Source organism: Amblyraja radiata, chromosome 8, assembly GCF_010909765.2.
Source record: "Amblyraja radiata isolate CabotCenter1 chromosome 8, sAmbRad1.1.pri, whole genome shotgun sequence".
Taxonomy (NCBI): domain Eukaryota; kingdom Metazoa; phylum Chordata; class Chondrichthyes; order Rajiformes; family Rajidae; genus Amblyraja; species Amblyraja radiata.
The window spans coordinates 74,848,019-74,874,920 of record NC_045963.1 but is presented as its reverse complement, the minus strand read 5'-3'; the positions used below and the strand labels follow the sequence as shown (position 1 = coordinate 74,874,920).

At 48.1% G+C, this 26,902-nt stretch overlaps 1 protein-coding gene across 2 annotated transcripts in view; it reads right to left on the bottom strand.

The window, feature by feature from the left end:
* The window catches only part of plcb4 (phospholipase C beta 4), a 445,314-nt gene that overhangs the window by 123,084 nt on the left and 295,328 nt on the right, over positions 1-26,902 (bottom strand). For both annotated transcript variants that reach the window (XM_033026236.1, XM_033026237.1), the window contains exons 11-14: positions 24,359-24,416; positions 19,890-19,998; positions 5,180-5,390; positions 2,520-2,613 (exon numbers count right to left, since the gene is read on the bottom strand). In XM_033026236.1, coding sequence (XP_032882127.1) covers positions 2,520-2,613; positions 5,180-5,390; positions 19,890-19,998; positions 24,359-24,416 — 472 coding nt within the window. The remainder of the gene's footprint in view (positions 1-2,519; positions 2,614-5,179; positions 5,391-19,889; positions 19,999-24,358; positions 24,417-26,902) is intronic.

Sequence of the window (26,902 nt, the reverse complement as noted above, 5' to 3'; positions counted from 1 at the left end):
TGCCCTCACCTTCCAGCCTACCAGCCGTCACATACAACAGATAATCCTCCGACATTTTGCCTTTGAGCCACGTCCCCTTTGTTATCTTGTTTTCACACCTTACCCTACCATATTCACCCAGTTATAGAGCTTACAGCATCAGAGACCCGGGTTCGATCCCGACTATGGGTGCTGGCTGTACAGAGTTTGTACCGTGACCAGCGTGGGTTTTCTCCAGGTGTTCCGGTTTCCTCCCAAGACATACTGATTTGTAGGTTAATTGGCTTGGTATGAATGTAAAGTGTGTGCGTGTGTCCCTCCCACATTAACCTACAAACCTGTACGTCTTTGGAGTGTGGGAGGAAACCGAAGATCTCAGAGAAAAACCCACGCAGGTCACGGGGAGAAGGTACAAACTCTGTACGGACAGCACCCGTAGTCGGGATCGAACCCGGGTCTCTGGCGCTGCAAGCGCTGTAAGGCAGCAACTCTACCGCTGCGCCATCGTGCCGCCCTTAGTTTCTGTTTAGTATTCATTGTGTGATCCCAATTTATCTCACTTGATTCTTCCTTTTGATGTCACACTGATGGATATTCTTTCTATTCTATATAGGCAGTTCTATGAATAGAGATGGGATCACAATGCTATTTAAGGAATTCAATTAGTACACAAAGGTAAGTGTTGAATTTATCCTGAGTATGTCTTCAAACTGGGGAACATGGTTTTTGCCTAGATTGTTGGGAAACATTCAAATTGTGGATATGAACAGGCTTTAATAAGTATTTTGTTTGCATTTGTTTTGGTAATGCATATACATTATCATTGACTTGGCTTGTATAGTCTAATGGCCCTGTCCCACGGTACGAGTTCATTCCAAGAGCTCTCCCGAGTTTGCCCTGATTCGAACTCGGAGATTTACGGTAATGGCCACTCGTCGGTACTCGGGGCTCTCGTGGACATTTTTCAACGTGTTGAAAAATCTTCACGAGTCTTCCCGTGCTTACCCGCTGTTAGCGAGTCTTCCCGAGTACCTGCCGCTAGCGTTACAAGTCGCTAAGAGACGTCCCCGAGCTCCGACGTACCCGCTACGTTCATTCTCTGTGCTTACCACGAGTTTGATTTTTTTTAAACTCGGGAGAGCTCTTGGAATGAACTCGTACCGTGGGACAGGGTTATTACAGCGTGCAAACATCTTCAGCCATCTACACTAGTCCCACCTGCCTGCGTTTGACCCAATATCCTTCTAAACCTATCCTATCCATGGACCTGTCTAAATGTTTCTTAATCGTTGCGATAGTACCTGCCACAACTTGTTAGGTTGGATTGGACTAATCACGTACAGTCTTTCAGCTGACTGGGTAGCACGCAACAAAAAGCTTTTCACTGTACCTTGACTCATACAAATTTCTAGGCACCCACATAAGCAATAACCTCAAATGGAAAATCAATTCAAATCACATCTACAAAAAAGCCAACCAGAGACTCTTCTTCCTCCGCCAGCTCAAGAAGTTTAGAGTAAAGAAACACCTCCTAATCAAATTCTACACAGCCATCATCCAAAGCATGCTCACTTCATCAATTACAGTCTGGTTCAGCAGTTTAGACACTCACTCCCGTAATAAATTACAACGCATAGTTAACAAAGCATCCAAAATCATCAGCACTCCCCTTCCATCAATAGAATCAGTCCATCACAAACGGTCTGTGTCAAGGGTGAAGAAAATCATCTCTGATCCCTCCCACCCAGCTCACCACATCTTCCACCTGCTGCCATCAGGAAGGCGCTACAGCTCACTGTCCGCCAAGACATCTCGATTTAAAAACAGTTTTTACCCACACGCAATCCGAATTCTGAACACACTATGATAACAGCACATATCCTCCCCATGCATGAACTGTATATTGTAAGATGTTGTGTTTTATGTTATGTTTGACGGGAATCAGCCTACCTTGTAACATCCTGTACTGAACCTGAATTCCACCAGCTTGACTGTGTGGTCATTAAATAATCTAATCTAATCTAATCTAATCTAATCTAATCTAATCTAAAGAGATGGTAGGCAAAAGTGCTGGAGAAACTCAGCGGGTGCGGCAGCATCTATGGAGCGAAGGAAATAGGCAACGTTTCGGGCCGAAACCCTTCTTCAGGCCCTTTGTCTAAAGAGATGCTGCCTGACCCGCTGAGTTACTCCAGCACTTTTATATCTTTTCTCCAAGTCAAGTCAAGAGACTTTATTGTCATGTGTCCCAGATAGGACAATGAAATTCTTAACCAGCAGCTGCAGTTCTTCCTTTCTACATCTATCTCTCAAATATCGAATGGGCAAGGACAATCTGCACCTCCGTATCTGAGTTTGTGGAGTTTGCAGGTTCTCTCCCCCTGCTTGCAGGAATGGTCTTGGAACCAATGGACTCACTCAAAGGCTTTCTTCCAAGTCATGAGAAACACCTCGACTTTCCACGACATTATCCAGACTCGCAGAAAAGATAAGCATTAAAAATAGCGTTGCATTAATAGCACAACAAGGGAGAGCATTACCTTAAAAAGAATATCTGTGCACATCGCCTTGCCGTGTGTTATTATTGGCTCTTGGTCTTCCCCTTTTCCATCCCAGCAATCTAATTCAATACATCTGTAAAAACAAAACGAGCGCTTCAAGCAAAATATATTGCCACTGAAAACCAAAATGCACATGGTATTCACATTCACAACAAGACATATTTACCGTAAAATATACCGCAATGCACAAGAGTAGTCAGTTTAGACTCAGAGAGATACACAGCCCAAAAAGACCTGGACAAGGTTAATTCCCGGGCTGGCGGGACTGTCATATGTTGGAGATCGAATGGAGCGGCTGGGCTTGTATCTCTTGAAGATAGTGGAGTCAGGGGATATTGGGAGAAGGCAGGAACGGAGTACTGATTGGGGATGATCACAGTGAATGGCGGTGCTGGCTCGAAGGGCCGAATGGCCTAGTCCTGCACCCGTTGTCTAGTGAATCTGCAGCATTCTCCTGTATTCAGGAGCATCTATCTCTGCTCCACTGCACAACTACCAGAACTTTGTGATCGTCTCATTTCCAATTCATGACAGCTGCTGTTCTTTCAAGGGCAGTATTTTTCTAGCCTGTCAACCATCCAGCCAGCGTGTCTGGTACACACGGTGATTTGGCAATTCTACGAGCATCTGCTTGTCAGGAATGGACGAACAAGTTGCAAGGGCATTAACTTTACTCCATCATGAATCAAAAAGTTTCAGAGGAGTGAATAACATTGGTCACCTCACAGAGTGTACAATAGACAACAGACAATATGTGCAGGAGTAGGCCATTCGCCCCTTTGAGCAGCTACGCCATTCAATGTGATCATGGCTGATCATCCCCAATCAGTACCCCCGTTCCTGCCTTCTCCCCATATCCCCTGACTCTGCTATTTTTAAGAGCCCTATCTAGCTCTCTCTTGAAAGCATCCAGAGAACCGGCCTCCACCGCCCTCTGAGGCAGAGAACTCCACAGACTCACCACTCTCTGTGAGAAAAAAGTGTTTCCTCGTCTACGTTCAAAATGGCTTAATCCTTATTCTTAAACTGTGGCCCCTGGTTCTGGACTCCCCCAACATCGGGAACATGTTTCCTGCCTCTAGTGTGTCCAAGCTCTTAACAATCTTATATGTTACAATGAGATGCCCTCTCATCCTTCTAAACTCCAGAGTGTACAAGCCCAGCCGCTCCATTCTCTCAGCATAAGGCTACCCCGCCATCGCGCCACACCTTTGATAGCTCTGCTCAATCTGCATTCCGTCCCCACCATAGGTCACTCCCACAGACACAGAATGAGGCTCTTCGGCCCAACTCGTCCATACTATCCAAGATGCCCCATCTACACTAGTCCCACTGCGTCCATCTCAACCATTTCCTCTGACAGCTCTTTCCATTCATATACCATGCTTGAATTTTAGTCATTAGTGTTAGAGGTGCAGAACAGAAACAGGCCCTTCTGCCCCACCGCCTCCGTACCGACCCACGATCCCCGCACATTAACAATATCCCAGGGACAATTTACATTTACACCAAGCCAATTAACCTACAAACCCCGCACGCCTTTGTAGCGTGGAAGGAAATCCTGAGAACTCAGGAGAAAACCCACCCGAAAATCTACAGGGAGAACGTGCAAACTCCGCACGGACAGCACCCGTAGTCGGGGATCGAACCCAGGTCTCCGGCACCGCTAGGCAGCAACTCTACCGCTGCGCCACTCTTCAGTCACGGAAAGGTCTGTGTCACATCTCTGTTGGAATAGTGTAAACATGAAATTCCTCCCAACCATGTGTGTCGTTTAGTTTAGAGATGCAGCCATGGAAACAGGCCCTTCGGCCCACCGAGCCCAAGACGACTAACGATCACTCTCAGAAGAAGTTGTTAAGAAAGAACTGCAGATGCTGGAAAAATCGAAGGTAGACAAAAATGCTGGATAAACTCAGCGGGCGAGGCAGCATCTATGGAGCGAAGGAATAGGTGACGTTTCGGGTCTCGACCCAAAACGTCACCTATTCCTTCGCTCCATAGATGCTGCCTCGCCCGCTGAGTTTATCCAGCATTTTTGTCTACACTCTCAGACGAATGGTCTCGACCCGAAACGTCACCTATTCCTTCGCTCCATAGATGCTGCCTCGCCCGCTGAGTTTATCCAGCATTTTTGTCTACACTCTCAGACGAATGGTCTCGACCCGAAACGTCACCTATTCCTTCGCTCCATAGATGCTGCCTCACCCGCTGAGTTTATCCAGCATTTTTGTCTACACTCTCAGACGAAGGGTCTCGGCCCGAAACGTCACCTATTCCATCGCTCCATAGATGCTGCCTCACCCGCTGAGTTTATCCAGCATTTTTGTCTACACTCTCAGACGAAGGGTCTCGACCCGAAACGTCACCCTTTCCTTCGGTGAGTCTGAAGAAGGGTCTCGACCCGAAACGTCACCCATTCCTTCTCTCCACAGATGCTGCCTGCCCCGCTGAGTTACTCCAGCATTCTGTGTCTATCAATCACTCTAGTTCGATGTTGGTTCTTGGCAGGCTGTCCCACTCCGCCTCTTACGAGTTATAAATTTCGTCCCACAATTATCGATCGTTTTCCTTGGAAAGCTAACGCGGAAGTCTCTTGTGGAAGGAAAAAAAAACATTGCGAGCAACTCGTGGCATACCTGCAGCCAGACAGAAGGACTTGTCTGTACATCTCCACTGAGGACTTGCCTCCAAACTGCCGACCCGTGAGATAGGTGTTGTGAGAGGAGCTGATGAAATAGTGCGAGAGCGGTTGATCCATTTCTTGATACAGCTCCAAGCGATCGAGGAAGACTGGCGCATTTTCATCCGACATCAGGTACCTGCAGAACCCATCGGACGACATGCTGGCTGCAAAACAACGTTGATAGTTTTTAATGCATAGAGTCATAGAGTGATACAGCGTGGAAACAGGCCCCTCGACCCGACTTGCCCACACCGGCCAACAATGTCCCAGCTACACTAGTCCCACCTGCCTGCGCTTGGTCCACATCCCTCCAAACCTGTCCTATCCATGTACCTGTCCAACTGTTTCTTAAACGTTGGGATAGTCCCAGCCTCAACTACCTCCTCTGGCAGCTCGTTCCATTCACCCACCACCCTCTGTGGGGTGGGAGATTGCAACCTTCACGTGGTCCGCCCTGTTTCAACGAATGCAATCAACCTGGTGTGCGAGATCAAATAGAACAAGCTGTCCTACAACTTTAGGCTGTGCACGCCATACGCAAGAAGAAGAGACCACCGTTTGTGTTTAAGAAGGGTGGCTCAGCACTTCAACTCCCCCTCCCACTCCGTCTCCGACCTCTCTGTCCTGTGTCTCCTCCATGGCCACAGCGAGCAACACCGGAAATTGGAGGAACAGCACCTCATATTCCGCTTGGGGAGTCTGCATCCTGGGGGCATGAACATCGAATTCTCCCAATTTTGTTAGTCCTTGCTGTCTCCTCCCCTTCCTCAGTCCCCCTGCTGTCTCCTCCCATCCCCCAGCCTTCGGGCTCCTCATCCTTTTCCCTTTCTTGTCCCCACCCCCCCCACCCCCGATCAGTCTGAAGAAGGGTTTCGGCCCGAAACGTTGCCTATTTCCTTCGCTCCATAGATGCTGCTGCACCCGCTGAGTTTCTCCAGCTTTTTTGTGTACCACCGTTTGTGTACCTGTCTAACTGTTTCTTAAACGTTGGGATAGTCCCAGCCTCAACTACCTCCTCTGGCAGCTCGTTCCATACACCCACCCCCCTTTGTGTGAAAACGCTACCCCTCAAGATTCCTATTAAATCTTTTCCCCCTTCACCTTAAACCTATGTCCTCTGGCCCTCAATCCCCCCCCCCCACCCCACCCCACTCTGGGCAAGAGACTCTGTGCGTCTACCCGATCTATTCCTCTCATGATATTATACACCTGCATAAGATCACCCCTCATCCTCCTGCGCTCCAGGGAATAGTCCCAACCTGCTCAACCTCTCCCCATAGCTCAGACTCTCCAGTCCTGGCAACATCCTCATCAATCTTCACTGCACCCTCTCCAGCCTGAATTCAAATCAGACCACTCGGTTGTGAAAATCTGTGTCAGTGCCGTGCTGTACATGAGTACGGCGTCGCTAATTAGGTCTGTGCGGCCAACCAGAACTGATTAATGTGCAGAGAATGCGCTGGAAACGTCACCCTCTCCCCAGAACACAAGCCGATGGAAATCAATGTCATACCAAGGGCTCCATTCTGCATTCATTGTCTCACCGACAAAAGCAACAGTCTCACACATCAGAATGCAAACCCACTCGCCAAGGAGGAGTGTTTCTGGACTTTTATACTCAATACTTTATACACATCAGCCGGTCTCCTCTCCATCCACAAGTCCAACCTCCGCAGTTTTGGGGACAGAGCCTTCTCCAGGGCAGCTCCCAGGCTCTGGAACTCCCTCCCCCAACTGATCCGCAATTCCGTGTCCCTCACCATCTTCCAGTTCCGCCTCAAGACCCATCTCTTCACCTCTGCCTATCCTTAGCCCCACGTCCCCCTCCCTTTTCATCTGTGCATTAATTGCCTCATACTGTGTTTTGTATTGAATTCTGTCTTTACTTTGTGTACTAGTCATGTCTCTACTATTTATTTCATTCCCCTTACATGTTTTTCCTCTACATGCTCAATTTTTGTAAGGTGTCCTTGAGATTCTTGAAAGGCGCCCATAAATAAAATGTATTATTATTATTATTACTCTGGAGTATGAAAAAAAAACAAGGAATGGGAAGATGAGTTTAAAATTTTTTTTTAGAGATACAGCGCGGAATCTGGCCCATCGGCCCAACGAGGCCACACCGACCAGCGATCCCCGCACACCCTACACACACTAGGAATAATTTACACTATCTTACACAAACTAGGGATAATTTACACTTATACCAAGCCAATTAACCTACAAACCTGCACGTCTTTGGAGTGGGGGAGGTAACTGAAGATCTCGGAGAAAACCCACGCAGGTCACGGGGAGAATGTAGAAACTCTGTACAGACAGCACCCGTGGTCGGGATCGAACCCGGGTCTCAGCTGTAAGCGCTGTAAGGCGGCAACTCTGCCGCCGTGCCAAGTGGCGCAAAGTGGTGTTAGACACTGTGGAGTTTGCGCAGAAAAGCAAAACGTCCAGTGCCGTCGAGACCCCACTTTGCATGGGTAGCTGAGAAAAGATCGTTTTAAGTAATATCAACCATAGGCTATCCCAAAGGAGTCATAGGGTGATACAGCATGGAAACAGGCCCTTCAGCCCAACGTCCCCACACTGTCCCAGCTAGACCATTCCCACCTGCCCACGTTTGGCCAATATCCCTCCAAACCTGTCCTATGCATGTGGGGCGGGGGTAAGTTGGTTAATTAGCCTACGAGTAAGTAGGGAGCAGATGAGAAAGTGGGATAACATATATGGCGCAGCAGTAGAGTTGCTGCCGCACAGCGCCAGAGACCCGGGATAGCTCCAGACTTCGGGTGCTGTCTGTACGGAGTTTGTACGTTCTCCCCGTGACCTGCGTGGATTTTCTCCAGTTTCCTCCCAAACTCCAAAGACGTGCAGGTTTGTAGATTGATTTGGCTTTGGTAAAAACTGTAACTTGTCCCGAGTGTGTAGGCTAGCGCTGGTGTACGGTTGGCGTGGACACGGGCCTATTTCTGCGCTGCATCTCTGAACTTGTGAAAAAAAAAGGGCCATCCCAAAGACGTGCGGGATTTGTAGGTTAATTGGGCGCAAAACTCCCCCTTGTATGTAGGGAGTAGATGAGAAATTGTGATAACATAGATGGCGCAGGGGTAGAGTTGCTGCCTCACTGCGCCAGATCCCCGGGTTCCATCCTGACCGGCTGCTGTCTGTGCTGAGTGTGTACGTTCTCGAGGAAAGTACCAGAGGAACTCAGCGGGTCAAGGATCGGACAGACGACATTTCAAGTCGGGACCTTTCATCAGACTCCATTGTCAATTCTCTCCGCAGATGCTGCCTGACTTGCTAAGTTCCTCCAGCACTTTGTATTTTGCTCAAGATTCCAGCAGCTGCAGATCCTCGTGTCACCTTGAACGCTGACAGGCTGCAGGACTTCAGAATAATTTGTCTCAAGAAATGAAGGTTATATATTTTTCATGTGCTGATAAATGTGAGGTGCTACACCTTGGCAGGACAAATCAAAATAGGACGTACATGGTAAATGGTGGGGAATTGAAGAATACAGTTGAACAGAGGGATCTGGGAATAACCGTGCATAGTTCCTTGAAGGTGGAATCTCATATAGATAGGGTGGTAAAGAAAGCTTTTGGTATGCTGGCCTTTATAAATCAGAGCATTGAGTATAGAAGCTGGGATGTAATGTTAAAATTGTATAAGACATTGGTGAGACCAAATCTGGAGTATGGTGTACAATTTTGGTCGCCCAATTATAGGAAGGATGTCAACAAAATAGAGAGAGTACAGAGGAGATTTACTAGAATGTTGCCTGGGTTTCAACAACTAAGTTATAGAGAAAGGTTGAATAAGTTAGGTCTTTATTCTCTGGAGCGCAGAAGGTTAAGGGGGGACTTGATAGAGGTCTTTAAAATGATGAGAGGGATAGACAGAGTTGACGTGGATAAGCTTTTCCCTTTGAGAATAGGGAAGATTCAAACGAGAGGACATGAGTTGAGAATTAAGGGACAGAAGTTTAGGGGTAACATGAGGGGGAACTTCTTTACTCAGAGAGTGGTAGCGGTGTGGAATGAGCTTTCAGTGGAAGTGGTGGAGGCAGGTTCGTTGGTATCATTTAAAAATAAATTGGATAGGCATATGGATGAGAAGGGAATGGAGGGTTATGGTATGAGTGCAGGCAGGTGGGACTAAGGGAAAAAAGTTGTTCGGCACGGACTTGTAGGGCCGAGATGGCCTGTTTCCGTGCTGTAATTGTTATATGGTTATATGTACAGTAGACAAAGTCAGTCTTCAATTACAATAATGCAAGTGAACTTCTTCAGATTGGAGAAGGGTTTTGACCCTAAAGGGCCTGTCCCACTTAGGCAATTTTTTAGGCGACTAGGCTGTCGCCACATAGTCGCCAGGGTGTCGCCTGTACGGTCGTGAGTCGTCTCCTCAGGCGCACAAAGAGTCGTAGCGTTTTTCTGGCCGCCACTGGATTTTGAAATGTTCAAAACTTTTCAGCGCCAGTCGGCGACCGTGGGCTTGTCATAGCTTGTCTTCTCCTGACGTAGGTGTTGTCGTAGGTTGTCGCCAGGATGATGTAGGTTGTCGCCAGGTGACGTAGGTTGTCGCCGGTGCTGACCGGTCAATTCCATTGTCGTAGTCGCCTAAAAAATCGCTCTCGTGGGACAGGCCCTTAAACGTCACCCATTCCTTCCCTCCAGAGATGCTGCCTGTTCCGCTGAGTTACTCCAGGTTTTTGTGTCCCTACCCACAAGTGGCAATTTTCACAGAAGGCCAAGTAACCTACAAATCCGCACGTCTTTTGAGATGTGGGAGGAAACCGGAGCACCTGGTGGAAACCAACGCCGTCAGAGGGAGAACGTGCAAACTCCACACAGACATAGTATGGTCCTAGTCTAATTGAAGACTGCGAATCACAGGCACTAGAAAAAGAGTATTTAACATGAGGATTAGGAAGAGGGGAGGTGCACCGAGACCTGGGTGTGCTTGTACATCAGTCACTGAAAGTAAGCATGCAGGTACAGCAGGCATTGAAGCTGATGGCATGTTGGCCTTCATTGCGAGAGGATTTGAGTTTAGGAGCAAGGAGGTCCTACTGCAGTTGTACAGGGCCCTGGTGAGACCACACCTGGAGTATTGTGTGGAGTTTTGGTCTCCTAATTTGAGGAAGGACATTCTTGCTATTGAGGGAGTGCAGCGCAGATTCACCAGGTTAATTCCCGGGATGGCGGGACTGACATATAATGAAAGAATGGGTCGACTGGGCTTGTATGCACTGGAATTTAGATGGATGAGAGTGGATATTATAGAAACATATAAAATTCTTACAGGATTGGACAGGCTAGATGCGGGAAAAATATTCTCCATGTAGGGGGAGTCCAGAACCAGGGGTCACAGTTTAAGAATAAGGGGTAGGCCATTTAGGACTGAGATGAAGAAAAACTTCTTCACCCAGAGAGTTGTGAATCTGTGGAATTCTCTGCCACAGAAGACAATGGAGACCATTTCATTGGATGTTTAAGAGAGAGTTAGATTTAGCTCTTAGGGCTAACGGAATCAAGGGATATGGGGAGAAAGCAGGAACGGGGTACTGATTCTGGATGATCAGCCATGATCATATTGAATGGCGGTGCTGGCTCGAAGGGCTGAATGGCCTACTCCTGCGCCTATGTTTCTATGTGCCCGGGAGTTTACAGAGATTGGAGCAGTGCAAGACAGCCAAAGGAGCAGGAGCAGGCGTGGAGCAAAAGTCAAATGCAGCTAATGCTGCAAATCGAAGACTGAACAGAAATCTTTTTGGAAATAATTTTTTGATTCTGATGAACAAGACGAAAGGAACAAGGTGACATTTAATAGGTTATAGTTTCAAGGAGCATAGAACAGTATGGAACAGGAACAGGCCGCTCGGCCCAAAATATTCGTGCTGTACAGGATGCCATGATAAACTAATCTCCACTGACTGCTTGTGATCCATAACCTTTCATTCGCTGCATACCATATCTGAGGAAGGATGTGCTGGCTCTGGAGAGGGTCCAGAGGAGGTTTACAAGAATGATCCCAGGAATGAGTGGGTTAACCTACGATGAGCGTTTGTCAGCACTGGGCCTGTACTCGCTGGAGTTTAGAAGAATGAGGGGGAGACCTCTTTGAAACATACAGAGTAGTGAAAGGCTTGGATAGAGTGGATGTGGAGAGGATGTTTCCACTAGAGGGAGAGTCTAGGACTATGGGTGCTGTCTGTATGGAGTTTGTACGTTCTCCCCGTAACCTGCGTAGGTTGTCTCCGATACCTTCGGTTTCCTCCCACATTCCAAAGACGTACAGGTTTGTAGGTTAATTGGCTCTTAAGGATAGCGGAGTGGAGGGATATGGGGAGAAGGCAGGAACGGGGTACTGATTGTGGATGATCAGCCATGATCACAGTGTATAGTGGTGCTGGCTCAAAGGGCCAAATGGCCTACTCCTACATCTACTGTCTATTGTAAATGTAAAATTTGTCCCTAATGGGTGTAGGATAGTGTTCATGTGCGGGGATCGCTGGTCGGCACGGACCCGGTGGGCCGAAAAGCCTGTTTCCGTGCTGTATCTCTAAACTAAACTAAGATTAGAGAATGGTGCCATTAGGACACAAGCAAAAAACTGGAGCAACTCAGTGGATCAGGCAGGATCCCTGGAGAGAAGGAATAGGTGACGTTTCGGGTCGAGACCCTTCTTCAGACCCGATTGAGAAGAAGGGTTCCGACTCAAAAAGTAACCCGCTCCTTCTCTCCAGAGATGCTGCCTGACCCGCTGAGTCACTCCAGCTTTTTGTGTCTATCTTTGGTATAAATCTGCTGTCCCTTCCTAAACCACAGTGATATAAAGGATTAAATGTTTAAGAAGGAACTGCAGATGCTGGAAAATTGAAGGTAGACATAAATGCTGGAGAAACTCAGCGGGCGAGGCAGCATCTATGGAGCGAAGGAAATAGGTGACGTTTCGGGTCTCGACCCGAAACGTCACCTATTCCTTCGCTCCATAGATGCTGCCTCACCCGCTGAGTTTCTCCAGCATTTTTGTCTACCTGTGATATAAAGGAAATGGTTAGCTGTAGGAAGGAACTGCAGATGCTGGTTTAAACCGAAGTTAAGACACTCAAAAACTGGAGCAACTCAGCGGGTCAGGCAGCATCTCTGGAGAAAAGAAAGAGGTAATATCTTGGGTCGAGACGGGTTGGTCTGAAGGAGAGCCTCAACCCGAAAAACGTCACCTATTCCTTTTCTCCAGAGATGCTGGAGAAAACCCACTGAGTTACTCCAGCGTTTGGTGTCCATCTAAAGGAAATGGCTTTCAAAGGCAGTTTGTCTCTATGTCCACTAGATGGCAGATACTGTTATGATTTAACCAAGCTATAAGGCACCATCTCTTGCATATTTTATACACCAATGCAATACGCAGCGACACTAAACTAGGAAGATTTTGTTGGCGTCATTGTCGAAGATTTCACTTTCAACTCCTTTTTGGGCTGTTCCATCAGTGGAAAACAGATGCACGGAGGTGCAGCGGTAGTGTTGCTGCCTCACAGCGCCAGAGACCCGGGTTCGATCCTGACCACGGGAGCTGTCTGTACGGAGTTTGTCCGTTCTCCCCGTGACCTGCGTGGGTTTTCTCCCGGTTGCTCCGGTTTCCTCCCACGCTCCAAAGACGCGCAGGTTTGCAGGTTAATTGGCTTCGGTCAAATTGGAAAAATGGTCCCCAGTGTGTGTATTTCAGGTAACATTCTTTGCAAACCTTTTTCGAAGCTGTATGAAGTCATTTATTTCATGAATTATTTATCTTTAAAACATTTTAAAAAAAATTTTAATTCAGCAAAAATGGCACCACGTAAAAATACTGATTTCCTCAGCAAAATACTGATTTTCAGGTACCTGTACTAGAATATTGAAATGCTCGGACAAAACCTGGCACCTCTGAATATATTTATAGGACAGTATTAGTGTGCGGGGATCGCTGGTCAGCGCGGACACGATGGGCCGAAGGGCCTGTTTCCACGCTGCATCTCTCAAGTGAACTAATCAGATCTCGGTAGACGTCTAACAAGTTATTGCACTCACTTTGAACAAAATAAAACCAACTTAGCAATGTCATAGAGACATAGAAAATAGGTGCAGGAGGAGGCCATTCGGCCCTTCGAGCCAGCACCGCCATTCATTGTGATCATGGCTGATCGTCCCCAATCAATAACCCGTACCTGCCTTCTCCCCATATCCCTTGACTCCACTAGCCTCTAGAGCTCTATCTAACTCTCTCTTAAATCCATCCAGTGATTTGGCCTCCACTGCCCTCTGTGGCAGGGAATTCCACAAATTCACAACTCTCTGGGTGAAAAACGTTTTTCTCACCCCAGTCTTAAATGGCCTCCCCTTTATTCTAAGACTGTGGCCCCTTGTTCTGGACTCGCCCAACATTGGGAACATTTTTCCTGCATCTAGCTTGTCCAGTCCTTTTATAATTTTATATGTTTCTCTAAGGTTGCCCCCTCATCCTTCTAAACTCCAGTGAATACAAGCCTAGTCTTTTCAATCTTTCCTCATATGACAGTCCCGCCATCCCAGGGATCAATCTCGTGAACCTACGCTGCACTGCCTCAATCACAAGGATGTCCTTCCTCAAATTAGGAGACCAAAACTGTACGCAATACTCCAGATGTGGTCTCACCAGAGCCCTGTACAACTGCAGAAGAAATAAAAAAAGTAATTTTAGGTTTGCAGTTGTTGTGGTTTGTGGATCAGTCTGTCTCGCCATCTGCAGGCAGGGAAAAAGACTTGCCATTTGTTTATGAAAAGCGACACTGTGGTTTAAGGTCACGCATCGTGGAAACACTCGGGGGAAATGTGACCCAAGGTCGTGCTGAAGAACTGACAGCTCGACAGCGGAATACAAAGCAGGCTCACGACTCTCAGCCCACAGAGAACATAGAGCAGTACAGACACAACATGTAACTCGGCGGGACAGGCAGCATCTCTGGAGAAAAGGAATGGGTGACGTTTCGGGAGGAGACTTTTCATCATACTGAGAGTCAGGGGAGAGGGAGATACAGAGATAAGGAAGGGAAAGGTGTTTCTATGTTTCCTTCCCAGTCTGAAGAAGGGTCTCGACCCAAAACGTCACCCATTCCTTCTCTCCTAAGATGCTGCCTGTCCTGCTGAGTTACTCCAGCATTTGTGTCTATCTTCAGTTTAAACCAGCATCTGCAGTTCCTTCCGACACATAGAACAGCACAGCACAGGACACCGTTACTGTTTTCCACATCTTTCATCCTTGTTCTATATCTCTCTATTCATCGTCTATATCTCTCGTTTGCCTCTCCCCTGATTCTCTGTCTGAAGAAGGGTCTCGACCCAAAACGTCACCCGTTCCTTTTCTCCAAAGATGCTGCCTGTCCCGCTGAGTTACTCCAGCATCTGCAGTTTCCTTCCTGGACAGGAACAGGCCATTCGGCCCACAATTAACCGCCCGTATTGAACACGATGCCAAGATAGGCCAATCTATGCGTGGCCTGGTGACGCAACGGTAAAGCAGCTGCCTTACAGCACCAGAGACCCGCGCTTGTACGGAGTTTGCACGTTCTCCCCGTGACTGCGTGGGGTTTTTTTTCCGGGTGCTCCGGTTTCTTCCCACACCCCAAAGACGCACAGGTTTGTAGGTTAATTGTAGATTGTCCCGAGTGCGTGCAGGATAGTGATAGTGTGCGGGGATCGCTGTTTGGGTGGGCCGAAGGGTCTGTTTCCACACTGCCAGCACACGATCCACATCCCTCCATTTCCTGCACATCCATGTGCTTATCCATAAATGCCACCATCGCTTCAATGCCACTATCGCATCTGCCTCCAACGCCACTTCTGGCAGCATGTTCCAACCATCCACTACACTCTGTGTAAAAAATCTGCCCTGCACGGCTCCTTTAAACTTTGCTCCCCCCCCCCCCCCCCCACCCCCTCCCCTCACCTTAAAGCTATGCACTCTAGTCTTTGACATTTCCATCCTGGGAAAAAAGGTTCTGACTCTGTCGCCTATTTATGCCTCTCATAACTTTATATACTTCCACCAGGTCCCTCCTCAAACTGGATCGCTTCTGAGGAAACAATCCAACTTTGTCCAGTCTCCACCTATAGCTGATGCCCTCTCATCCAAGCAGCATTCTGGTGAAGGGAAGACACCTCCATTTTGGTAAGCTTACCGAACGGGTCTCCATTTTGGTAAGCTTACCGAACGGGTCTCCATTTTGGTAAGCTTACCAAACGGGTCTCCATTTTGGCAAGCCTACTCTGCACCCTGTCCAAAGCATCTGCACCCTTCATGTAATGGGGCGACCAGAACTGCACACAATACTGCAAAGGCAGTCTAACATAACATTATGCAGCTGCATCATGACCTCTTGACTCTTATACTCAATACTTCTTGAGTATGAAAAAAAATTGAGGAATGGGAAGATTATTATTTTTTAAATTTTAGAGATACAGTGCGGAAACAGGCCCTTCGGCCCACCGAGTCCGCGCCCGACCAGCAGTCACCCCGTACACGAGCACTATCCTACACAAACTAGGGACAATTTACAATTTTACCTAAGCTAATTTACCTACAAAGACCTATAGGTCTTTGGAGTGTGGGAGGAAACTGGACCACATGGAGAAAACCCACGCAGGTCACGGGGACGACGTGCAAACTCCATACAGACAGCACCTCTGCCGCTGCACTGCAATTATTCATTGCAGTCTGAGCTGGGGAAGGATTTTGGCAGTATTTTTACTGCATCATGTTATAAACATTTGTGGATAGTCACTCTGATAGATGGGGAGCCAAAACAGCTGCTCGTTTATTTACCCTCTTCCCTCCCACACACATCAACGAACCAAAGGCTTTGGTTAATTTTCGTCGGCGTAAACCAGCTGATACGACTCAGGCTGTTGCAAGGAATTCCTCATTGCAAACCTGCAACGTTCTTCAATAGAGAAAGTGTACAAGTCCAAGAGAGGGACAGATCGGGTAATCACACAGAATCTCTTGCGCAGAGTAGGGGAGTCGAGAACCAGAAGACATAGGATTACGGTGAGGGGGGAAGGCGCTGTTTCTCAAAACTGAATAACAAATATTTTCTCTAATAAAATGCTCACTGCATTAAACATGGAACAGTAGAGGTCAGGAACAGGCCCTTCGGCCCACAATGTTTGTGTCGAACATGATGCCAAGATGAACTAATCTCATCATCCTGCACGTGATCGATATCCCTCCATTCCCTGCGTATCCATGTGCTGATCCGAAAGCCTCTTGAGACACCGCTGTGCACCCAAGATCATAAGGGGTAGGAGTAGAATTGGGCCATTCGGCCCATCGAGTCTACTCCACCATTCAATCACGTCCGACTTATCTCTCCCTCCCAACCCCATTCTTCTGCCTTCTCCCCATAACCTCTGATGCCCGTACTGATCAAGAATCTATCTATCACTGTCTCAACAATATCCACTGACTTGGCCTCCACAGCCTTCTGCGGCAAAGTATTCCACAGATTCACCACCCTGGCACCAAGTTGGCGCCCAATTCTGGCGCCCCTCTGCGCGCTGGTCCCAGACGTGGACATGCAATCACTCATTCCAGTCGCTCCAATCTTATAAACCTCCACTCCAACAGCAGCATTCCTTAAGGGCCTGTCCCACGAGCATGCGACTGCATGCGGCAAGCACGACCAAACCGGAAGCGGGGGCCGCGCGGAGGTCGAGTGATCCTCGTACAGGGCCTGTCCCACCAGCATGCGACTGCATGCAGTGAGTGCGACCAAACCGGAAGCGGGGGCATCGCAGAGGTCGAGTGATCCCGTACGAGTTGACGTGAAGTTCGAGCGAAGTCCGCGGGAAGTTTGCACTAGGCGTACGCCATCAAGACGCTGCGTACGGCCTCAATGCGGCTGTGGGCCGGCATGCCGTTGCCGCGCGGAATTTTTGAACAGTGTAAGTTTTTTGGAGCCCCGCGCGATGTCGGGACCAGCACCGCACAACTCCATACGGCTCCGGCGATCGAAGTGGGACCGGCCCCGCGAGGCCGTACGGCTCAAGCGACCACGTTAGGTCGCGCTTGCCGCATGCAGTCGCATGCTCGTGGGACCGGCCCTTTACTCTTGCACTGAACATTATGCCCTTTCATCCTGCGGCTGGACACTGTGGTTGGCTTGACAGTCGGTCAGCGCCGCAAGGTCGCAGTCCGGCCTAGGTGGACAAGGACGAGCCGTCGAGACGAAAGAGGGACCCAGTGTTGGGGTGGGGAGGCACCGATAACAAAGGGGGGCCCGGTTTGTGGGGGGGACCACTAAGAACAAAGGGGGGCCCGGTTTGTGCGGGGGAACGTAGAAGGAACGAGTACTTTTTGTAACTTTGTTGGCACCCTGGTGGCAACTCTTTGTGTAATCTGCAAACAAAGATTTTCATAGTACCTAGCTCTGCACAAGTGAGAATAAAGCATCGTGGTAATCATGTATAGTCTTTCCGCTGACTGGATAGTACACAACAAAAAACTGTACAGAAAATGTTCACTGTGGCTTGAGTGATCGGAGCAGAATTAGGCCATTCTGCCCATCAAGTCTAATGTGCCATTCAATCATGGCTGATCTATCTCTCCCATTCTCCTGCCTTCTCCCCATAACAACCCCTGACCCCCGGGCTAATCAAGAATCTACCTATCTTGTGTGACGATAAACAAAACCTCCACCCCTGGCCGCGCGTTCCAGGCACCCACCACCCTCCGTGTAAAAAATACTTGCCCCGCACATCTCCTTTAAATTAGCAACACAGGAACACACTGAACTTCTCACCCCTCAGGAGGGGGAGGAAGAATTGCCATTGCAACACGCAGGGCAAGAGCAATTGAAGTATTTTTTTGAAGAGCACTGCCAAAGGGCCTGTCCCATTTTCACGACCTAATTCACCACCTCTGCCGAGTTTGCCCTTGGCTCATACTCGCAGCATGGTCGTCACGAGGTCTTAGGAGGTCGTAGGTAGGTCGTAGCAGGCCGTGATGCTAGTCGTAGGTACTCGTGGCATCAAGTAGGTCGGGGCGTTTTTCTAGCCTGATGAAAAATGTCCACGAGTAAAAAAGGTGGTGAATTAGGTCGTGAAAGTGGGACAGGCCCTTGATTGAGGCAAGGGGAGTGTTGGAATCTTACTTTCGGGAACGGCTTGAGTTAGGGGCTACGGGTAGGGAACGGGTGGGTTGGGGGCTAGTCTCCTTTAAAGTTGTGAAGCTGTTCACCAGGTATTATTCAATCAAAACTTGGCGCCAATGAGCACGACTGAGCAATATTCAAGATGAAGGCCGGGGCAAACTTTTACTGCATAGTTAGGCCGCAGCCTGAGTTCTTCCAGCACCTGGAATTACATTTTGTGTGAAGCATATCCATTTTCAATGCACCTGATATCCTTTACAAGCAAATACTGCATAATCTGATGAGTGCATGGTGAAGTGTTTAAGAAAGAACTGCAGATGATGGAAAAATCGAAGGTAGACAAAAATGCTGGAGAAACTCAGCGTGTGAGGCAGCATCTATGGAGCGAAGGAATAGGTGACGTTTCGGGTCTTGACCCGAAACGTCACCTATTCCTTCACTCCATAGATGCTGCCTCACCCGCCGAGTTTATCCAGCATTTTTGTCTACAGTGCATAGTGAAGGCTTAGTTTAGTTTAGTTTAGAGATACAGCGTGGAAACGGGCCCATCGGCCCACCGAGGTCGCGCCAACCAATGATCACCCCGTACACTAGTTCTATCCTACACACACTATGGACAATTTACATGGGACAATTTTATCTACAGGAAGAACGTACAAACTCTGTACAGACAGCGCCTGTAGTCAGGATCTAACCCAAGTCTCGGGCGCTGTAAGGCATCAACTCTACCGCTGCGCCACTGTGCCACCCCTAGATACATATATCTGCCATAAAGCGAGGACTGGCTGGCACGGTGGCATTGCGGTAGAGGCCCAGGTATGATCCTGATAAAGCTTGATAAAGGAGTCAGACTTTGTGAACTTAAGGACGAGCTTTATTAAACAAAAGAATAAATCAAAAACAAGAGCAGCGTTGCTGAGCCCAGAGTAACTGCGTGCGTCTGCAGCAGGGCACAACCTCTGCTCCGCCGCTCAGTCACGTGCCTCTTATCACATGATGAACGAGGGTTTGATTAACCAGTGGCCCGACCACCAGATGGCGCCACACGACCACCCCCCCCCCCCCCCCCCCCCCCCCAACACCGGAGGAACAAAAACGAGCAGGCGGGCAAATGCAAGGGCCTAATCTCGTAACCACAGGATCCGCATTCGGAGTTAGTACGTTCTCCCTGTAACCTGCTCCGGTTTTCCCCGGGTGTTCCGGTTTCCTCCCACGCTCCAAAAAGATGTATAGGTTTGACTTCGGTACAAATAGTAAATTGCCCCTAGTTTGTGTGGGATACTGTTGGCGCGCGGGGATCAGTGGTCGGCGCGGACTCGGTGGGCCGGAGGGCCTGTTTCCGCACTGTATCTCGAAAAACTAAAGTAATACTGCAAAATGTATCAGTGTTTGAAAAGAACTGCTAAATAAAACGACAGTAGCAGGCGTCTGAAGATGATGCATCGTCATCACCTGAGCCAGGCGTTTATATGAAGGCGGACAGACACAAGAGGGTTACCTTGCTTTCTCAACGCTTCATCGGGTTCATAATGTTCGAGTATCTGCATTGCTCTTTTGGTATCATAGAAGGGAAACAGAATCTCATTCAGACGAGGATCTCGTTGATTCTACAGCGAGGGGGAAAAAAAAACATGAATTAACGCGAGCCCCCAACACTGTCTGTCTCCATCTACACCTCACACTGCCTCGGCAAGGCCGCCAGACATAATCAGGGACCAGTCTCACCCCCCCCTCTCACTCCCTCTTTTCACCTCTCCCATCAGGCAAGAGGTACAGGTGTGAAAATGCACACTTCCTCCAGTTTCAGGGACGGTTTCTTCCCGGTTGTTAGTAGGCAATTGAACAGTTCTAAGGTCATAAGTGATAGGAGCGGAATCTCCCATCAAGTCTACTCCGCCATTCAATCATGGCTGATCTATCTCTCCCCCCTAACCCTATTCTCCTGCCTTCTCCCTATAACCCTTGACATCTGTACTAATCAACCCGTCCTCTCATCAACTAGAGAGCGGTCCTGAGCTACCATCTACCTCATTGGAGACCCTCGGACTATCTTTAATCAGACATTACTGGACTTTATCTCGCACTAAACATTATTCCCTTTTTCATGTATCTGTACACTGTGGATGGCTGGACTGTCATGTATTGTCTTTCTGCTGACTGGTTAGCACGCAACAAAAGCTTTTCACTGTACCTCGGTACATGTGGCAATAAACTAAACTGAACGATTTTTTCCTTGAAAGCATTTTATATTTAGGAAGGAACTGCAGGTGCTGGTTTAAATGCAAGATAGACACAAAATGCTGGAGTAATTCAGCGGGACAGGCAGCATCTCTGGAGAGAAGGAATGGACATTGAGGAAACACTTTTTCTCACAGAGAGTGCTGAGTCTGTGGAATTCTCTGCCTCAGAGGGCGGTGGAGGCCGGTTCTCTGGATGCTTTCAAGAGAGAGCTAGATAGGGCTCTTAAAAATAGCGGAGTCAGGGGATATGGGGAGAAGGCAGGAACGGGGTACTGATTGTGGATAATCAGCCCTGATCACATTGAATGGCGGTACTGGCTCGAAGGGCCGAATGGCCTACTCCTGCACCTATTGTCTATTTGCCCAAAACGTCACCCATTCCTTCTCTCCAGAGATGCTGCCTGTCCCGCTGAGTTACTACAGCTTTTTGTCTAAACTCTAAAGCATTCTATATAATGTTATAAAAGAGCAAAGATTCCACATGCATTTACCACAGGTCAGCCCGAGAAATGAAGTCAGCATTTTGACAAATTAGATTGAATCTATAATTTAATAATAGAGATTTTAAGATTGGGTTATGCTAACCTCATGTTTTGCACGCTGTTGCGATTGAAATCGTGTTCAACTTTAAAGACAGATTGATTTTACCCCCCGTGAAATTTCAGCTGCAGCCGATTTTATACGGGCGTTTTGCCTCCGTCTCAACATGAAGAAATAACGTTTATTTCCATGAGAATATTCCAATGGAGTTCCTCAATGAACTAGCATTTATTGTGACATGTGGTGCGTTGAAGAAACGGCAGAGAAAAATTAAGCAGGGCCAACGCTCCTGATAAGGGCGTCACGCTGGCGCAGCGGTAGAGTTGCTGCCTCACAGCGCCATGAGACCCGGGTTAGATCCCGACCACGGGAGCTCTCTGAGACCTGCGTGGATTTTCTCTGAGATCTTCGGTTTCCTCCCACACTTCAAAGACGTACAGGTTTGTAGGTTAATTGGCCTGGTGCGAATGTAAAAATTGCCCTTAGTGTGTGTATGATAGTGTTAATGTGCGGGGAACGCTGGTCGGCGCGGACTCAGTGGGCCGCAGGGCCTGTTTCCACGCTGTATCTCTACACTAACTAAATTCCCAAAGACAGAGTGAGGAGTGGAGATGTGGACTTGGTATCAATGTTACAAAATGATATAGAGAGAGCCGAGACAGTGCAAAGTAAAGTGCCTGTCCCACTTGGGGGTCATTTGCGCGTCATTTACGCGACATCATTTACGCATCACGACGCACGACGCGCGCATGGTGCGCATTACGCGCGCATGGTGCGTGGTGATGTAGGCAGTGACGCGCGGTTGCGCGCAACGCCCCAGGATTTTGGGATGTACAAAATCTTTGCGCGCCATCTGCGTGAGGCGCAAATTACGCCCAATTGGGACAGATCCCTTAAGTATTGAGGTGATAGACACAAAGTGATGGAGTAACTCAGCGGGTCAGACAGCATCTCTGGAGAAAATGGGCAGGTGACGTTTCGGTAAAGAAAGAATGGGTGACGTTTCAGATCAAGACCAGAAGAAGGGACTCGACCCAAAACGTCATCCATTTTTTAGAAGGGTCTTGACCCAAAACGTAAACCCATTCCTTCTCTCCAGAGATGCTGCCTGTCCCGCTGAGTTACTCCAGCGTTTTGTATCTATCTTCGGTGTAAACCCGCATCTGCAGTTCCTTCCTATGCGTGACGTTTCGGATCAAGACTCTCCTTCAGACTGAAAGGATGGGTGGGGAAGAAATGGAGGCGAGAAAAGACCAGGGCTGGCAACAGATGATCTAAGGCAAGGTGGTTCCCTGAGAGACTGGTTGTCGGTTCTGCCACGGGACTTGCCATCGCCCGCTGGGGGCTCTAACATCAAGACCCGGAGCAGGGCCTTACATCGCCCGGCGCGGCCTTAACGGCTGACGGACTTACCATCGCCCGCCGGGGGCTTTAACATTTGGAGAAGAATAAAGAACAGGGGAGAGACAAGACTTTGCCTTCCATCACAGTGAGGAGGTGTTTGGAGATTCACTGTGATGAATGTTTTTTTAAATTGTGTTCATTGTGTGTCTTGGTTTTTTTTCTTATTTGTATGACGGCAGAAATGTTATTTCATTTGTACTTAGGTTCAAATGACAATAAAAGGTATTCTGGTTCTGATTCTATTCTGGTTAGGGAAGGTGTGATCTCAAAAGAGATGCACTGCGGCCGACTGTGGGACTGTGGTTGTGTTGGATGGTTTGGATGGCTCCATCAAACGTCTAGGTTGGAGGGAGGGGAGCAAGAGCAGAGGGAAGTGTTAGTAGAAGTGGCTAAAAATGAGAAAATCCAACGAGTCCGCACCGACCGGCGATCCCCGGTCATTAACACAAGCCTACACACACTGGGGACAATTTACACTTTTACCAAGTATACAAACCTAAGCCAATTAACCTACAAACCTGTACGTCTTTGGAGTGTGGGAGGAGACGGAAGATCTCGGAGAAAACCTACGCGGGTCGCGGGGAAAACGTATAAACTCCGTACAGGCAGCACCTGTAGTCAGGGTGGAACCCGGGACTCCGGCGCTGCAAGCGCTGTACGGCAGCAACACTGCCGCTGCCACTGTGCTGCCATATTTTGATTTACTACCTGTAGCAGGTAGTTTTATCCAGATTACTGTTTTTTTAATATATAGATGTCACATGGATAAAATACCAATGGGTATGAAACACAATTTATATACATGTACATTTTATGCTGGCTTTGATTTCTTTAGTCAGAGGGTGGTGAATCTGTGGAATTCATTGCCACAGAAGGCTGTGGATAAATCCAAATCAATGGCACAGAGAGATAGATTCTTGATTAGTACGGGTGTCAGGGGTTATGGGGAGAAGGTAGGAGAATGTGGTTAGGCTGGAGAGATAGATCAGACATGATTGAATGGCGGAGTAGACGTTATGGGCCGAATGGCCTAATTCTGCTCCTATCACTTATGACAATGTTTTGTTTTTACTCGGGTATCTCACATCGTAGCATCAGGGCTGCAGAATTAAGATCAAGGTTATTTTTATTAACAACCTGGCCGAAATCAGTACCCGGGGCGACAGGGTGGCGCAGCGGGAGAGTTGCTGCCTCAAAGCGGCAGAGACCCGGGTTCGATCCTGACGACGGGTGGTTGTCTGTGAGGAGTTTGCACGTTCTCCCCGTGACTTGCGCGGGTTTTCTCCGGGTGCTCCGGTTTCCTCCCACACTCCAAAGACGCGCAGGTTTGTAGGTTAATTGGCTTCGGTAAAGACTGTAAATTCTTCCCTAGTATGTGTGTGTTGGATGGGGCTAGTGCGGGGGGATCGCTGGTCGACACGGTCATGGTGGGCCGTGTTCACGCTGTGTCTCTAAACTAAACATCATCGCAACCAAGAAAGAAATAACTGACAGGTTATCAATGCACAAAAAGGCATACATTTCCAGCAGTTACGCTATCCACGGAACTATGCATCAAAGTGGCACGCATTGGCAGCAAAGCAGAAGCGAAAGCAGTAATGCATGTCTCACTTTGTGCATCCGGATGCAGTTATTGTTACTTCATAAATAAATAGCATTAAAGATATTGCAGCGATCAAATAGTTGGGCAATCCATGCATTACACGTAGCGGGCAAGGCAGGGAGCAAAGCAAACTACCGCAAGCAAGATGCATGGCAAAGTTAATGAATGAATGTTGCTTACTTCATTCAGAAAGCTGACTAATTGGTCTACAGTTAAGTAATCAGTTTTGTCTCCATTGCTGAAAAGGAATTCAGTAGAATCGTAAATCGACGGCATATTTTGCACACAGTTTTTTCACAACACAAGCTCAAGAAAATGCAAGCTTCCCTCGCGGTTTCGAAGGGATTCCCAGAAAACCTCGTCTATTGTCAGAAAGAGATGTTCAGAATCTCTGCGAGATTCACCAACCACAAAGCGCTATATTGTGCAGTTCCTTTATATTATAATATTGTTATCATTATTTTAACAGTGCATTCATTGTCTTTCCTGATGTGGCCCGGTAGATATTCAGACTAAATGAGAGGTTTACTGCAAATATTGAATGCATTACAATTAATTTGCAAAATTGAAGCAATACTCGACAAGCTACATTTTCTACGGACCCATCGTGAGGAGATAGCATGTGTGAAATGACCATTTTTTTCCTTCCCTAAAGGAAGTATTATTTTCATTGCACTTCAATAATTAAATGCTACAAATCAAAGTATCAGCTTGTGGCCATTCAACTTCAATTCCAAGAAAGAGGAAATTTAAAATGCTATTTCGGCATAACCTGAGCTAATTATTTATAGACACACAAAATGCTGGAGTAACTCAGCGGGACAGGCAGCATCTTCATAGTAGAGAATATTGATTTCTTGAACTTCAAGTAACCCTTGCATCCCTACTCCCTCTCCGTCCCTCCCCCACCTTAGTCCTCGTGCTAGTTTCACTGTCGTCCTGCTGAATTTCACTATATCACCTTTCCCACAGCCAACAATGGACCATTGTGGGTTCCAGCTTTTCTTGATCATCGTTGCTGGCTTTGCTTTGTCCTTCTGCATATCTTTCATTCGTTTGTTCTGTGTACCTTTTTCCCATCTCTTGTTTTCCTCTCCCCTGACTCTCGGTCTGAGGAAGGGTCCCGACCTGAAACATCACCGTGGAAACAGCCCGCCGAGTCCGCGCCGACCAGCGACAACCCTTGCGCCACTTTTATCGTACACGCTACGGGCAATTTGCAGAAGCCAATTAGCCCACAAACCGTGCACGTCTTTGGAGTGCAAGAAGAAAACCGGAGTACCCGGAGAAAACCCACGCGGTCACTGGGAGAATGCACAAACGCTGTACAGATGGCACCCGTGGTCAGGGTCGAACCTGGGTTTCGCAACTCTACCTCTGCGCCCATGTGCCATTCTACTCAAGTTCTATTCAAAATTACAAAAGGAGTTAAGGGATACAGGGAGAAGGTAGGAACGGGGTACTGATTGTGGATGATCAGCCATGATCACATTGAATGGCGGTGCTGGCTCGAAGGGCCGAATGGCCTACTCCCCCGCACCTATTGTCTATTGTCTATTGAAAGGTGTCGAGGGATTTGGACCAAACGTGGACAAATGGGGCATCTTGGTCAGCAGGGACGAGTTAACCAGAGGGCCTGTTTAAACGCTGTATGACTCCAATACCAAGTATTTCTGACAGCGAGCCTTTGATGTGGCTTTCAGTTAGTACAGTGCAATTATTTATTATTTCAAGATTCTTTTTACACAATTACACAGGGCGGCACGGTGGCGCAGCGGTACAGCTGCTGCCTTATGGTGCATCCAGCGCCAGAAACCCCGGTTCAATGCTGACTACGGGTGCTTGACTGTACGGAGTTTGTACATTCTCCCCGTGACCGCGTGGGTTTTCTCCGAGGTCATCGGTTTCCTCCCACACTCCAAAGACGTGCAGGTTTGTAGGTTAATTGGCTGGGAGTAGTTGTACGTTGTCCCTCGAGTGTGTAGGACGGTGTTAGTGTGCGGGGATCGCTGATCGGTGCGGACTCAGTGGACCGAAGGGACTGTTTCCATGCTGTATCTATATAAACTAAACTAAACTAAACTAATGGAAAGGTCCAACTCACCAGGTCACATACTTTTTGGCATCAACGCCTCTACTCCCTTAGAAGGCTTATGAAGTTTGGCATGTCCCCTACAGCTCTCATCAACTTCTACAGATGCACTATAGAAAGCATTTGATCAGGGGGCACAACAGCACGGTTTGGGAACAGCTCCATCCAAGACTGCGAGAAATTGCAGATAATTGTGGACCATCACCCAAACCAACCTCCCTTCTACTGACTCCATCTACGCCTCACGCTGCCTCGACAAGGCCAGCAGCATAATCAAGGACCAGTCTCACCCCGGCCACTCCCTCTTCTCCCCTCTCCCATCGGGCAAAAGCTATAGAAGTGTGAAAACGCACACACCTCCAGATTCAGGGACAGTTTCTTCCCAGCTGTTATCAGGCAACTGAACCATCCTACCACAACCAGAGAGCAGCGCTGAACTACTATCTACCTCTTTGGTGACCCACTCGGACTATCCTTGATCGAACCTTGCCAGCTTTATCTTGCACGAAACGTTATTCCCTTGTCATGTATCTGTACACTGCGAATGGCTGGATTGTAATCATGTATTGTCTTTCTGCTGACTGGTTAGCACTCAACAAAAGCTTTTCACTGTACCTCGGTACACGTGACAA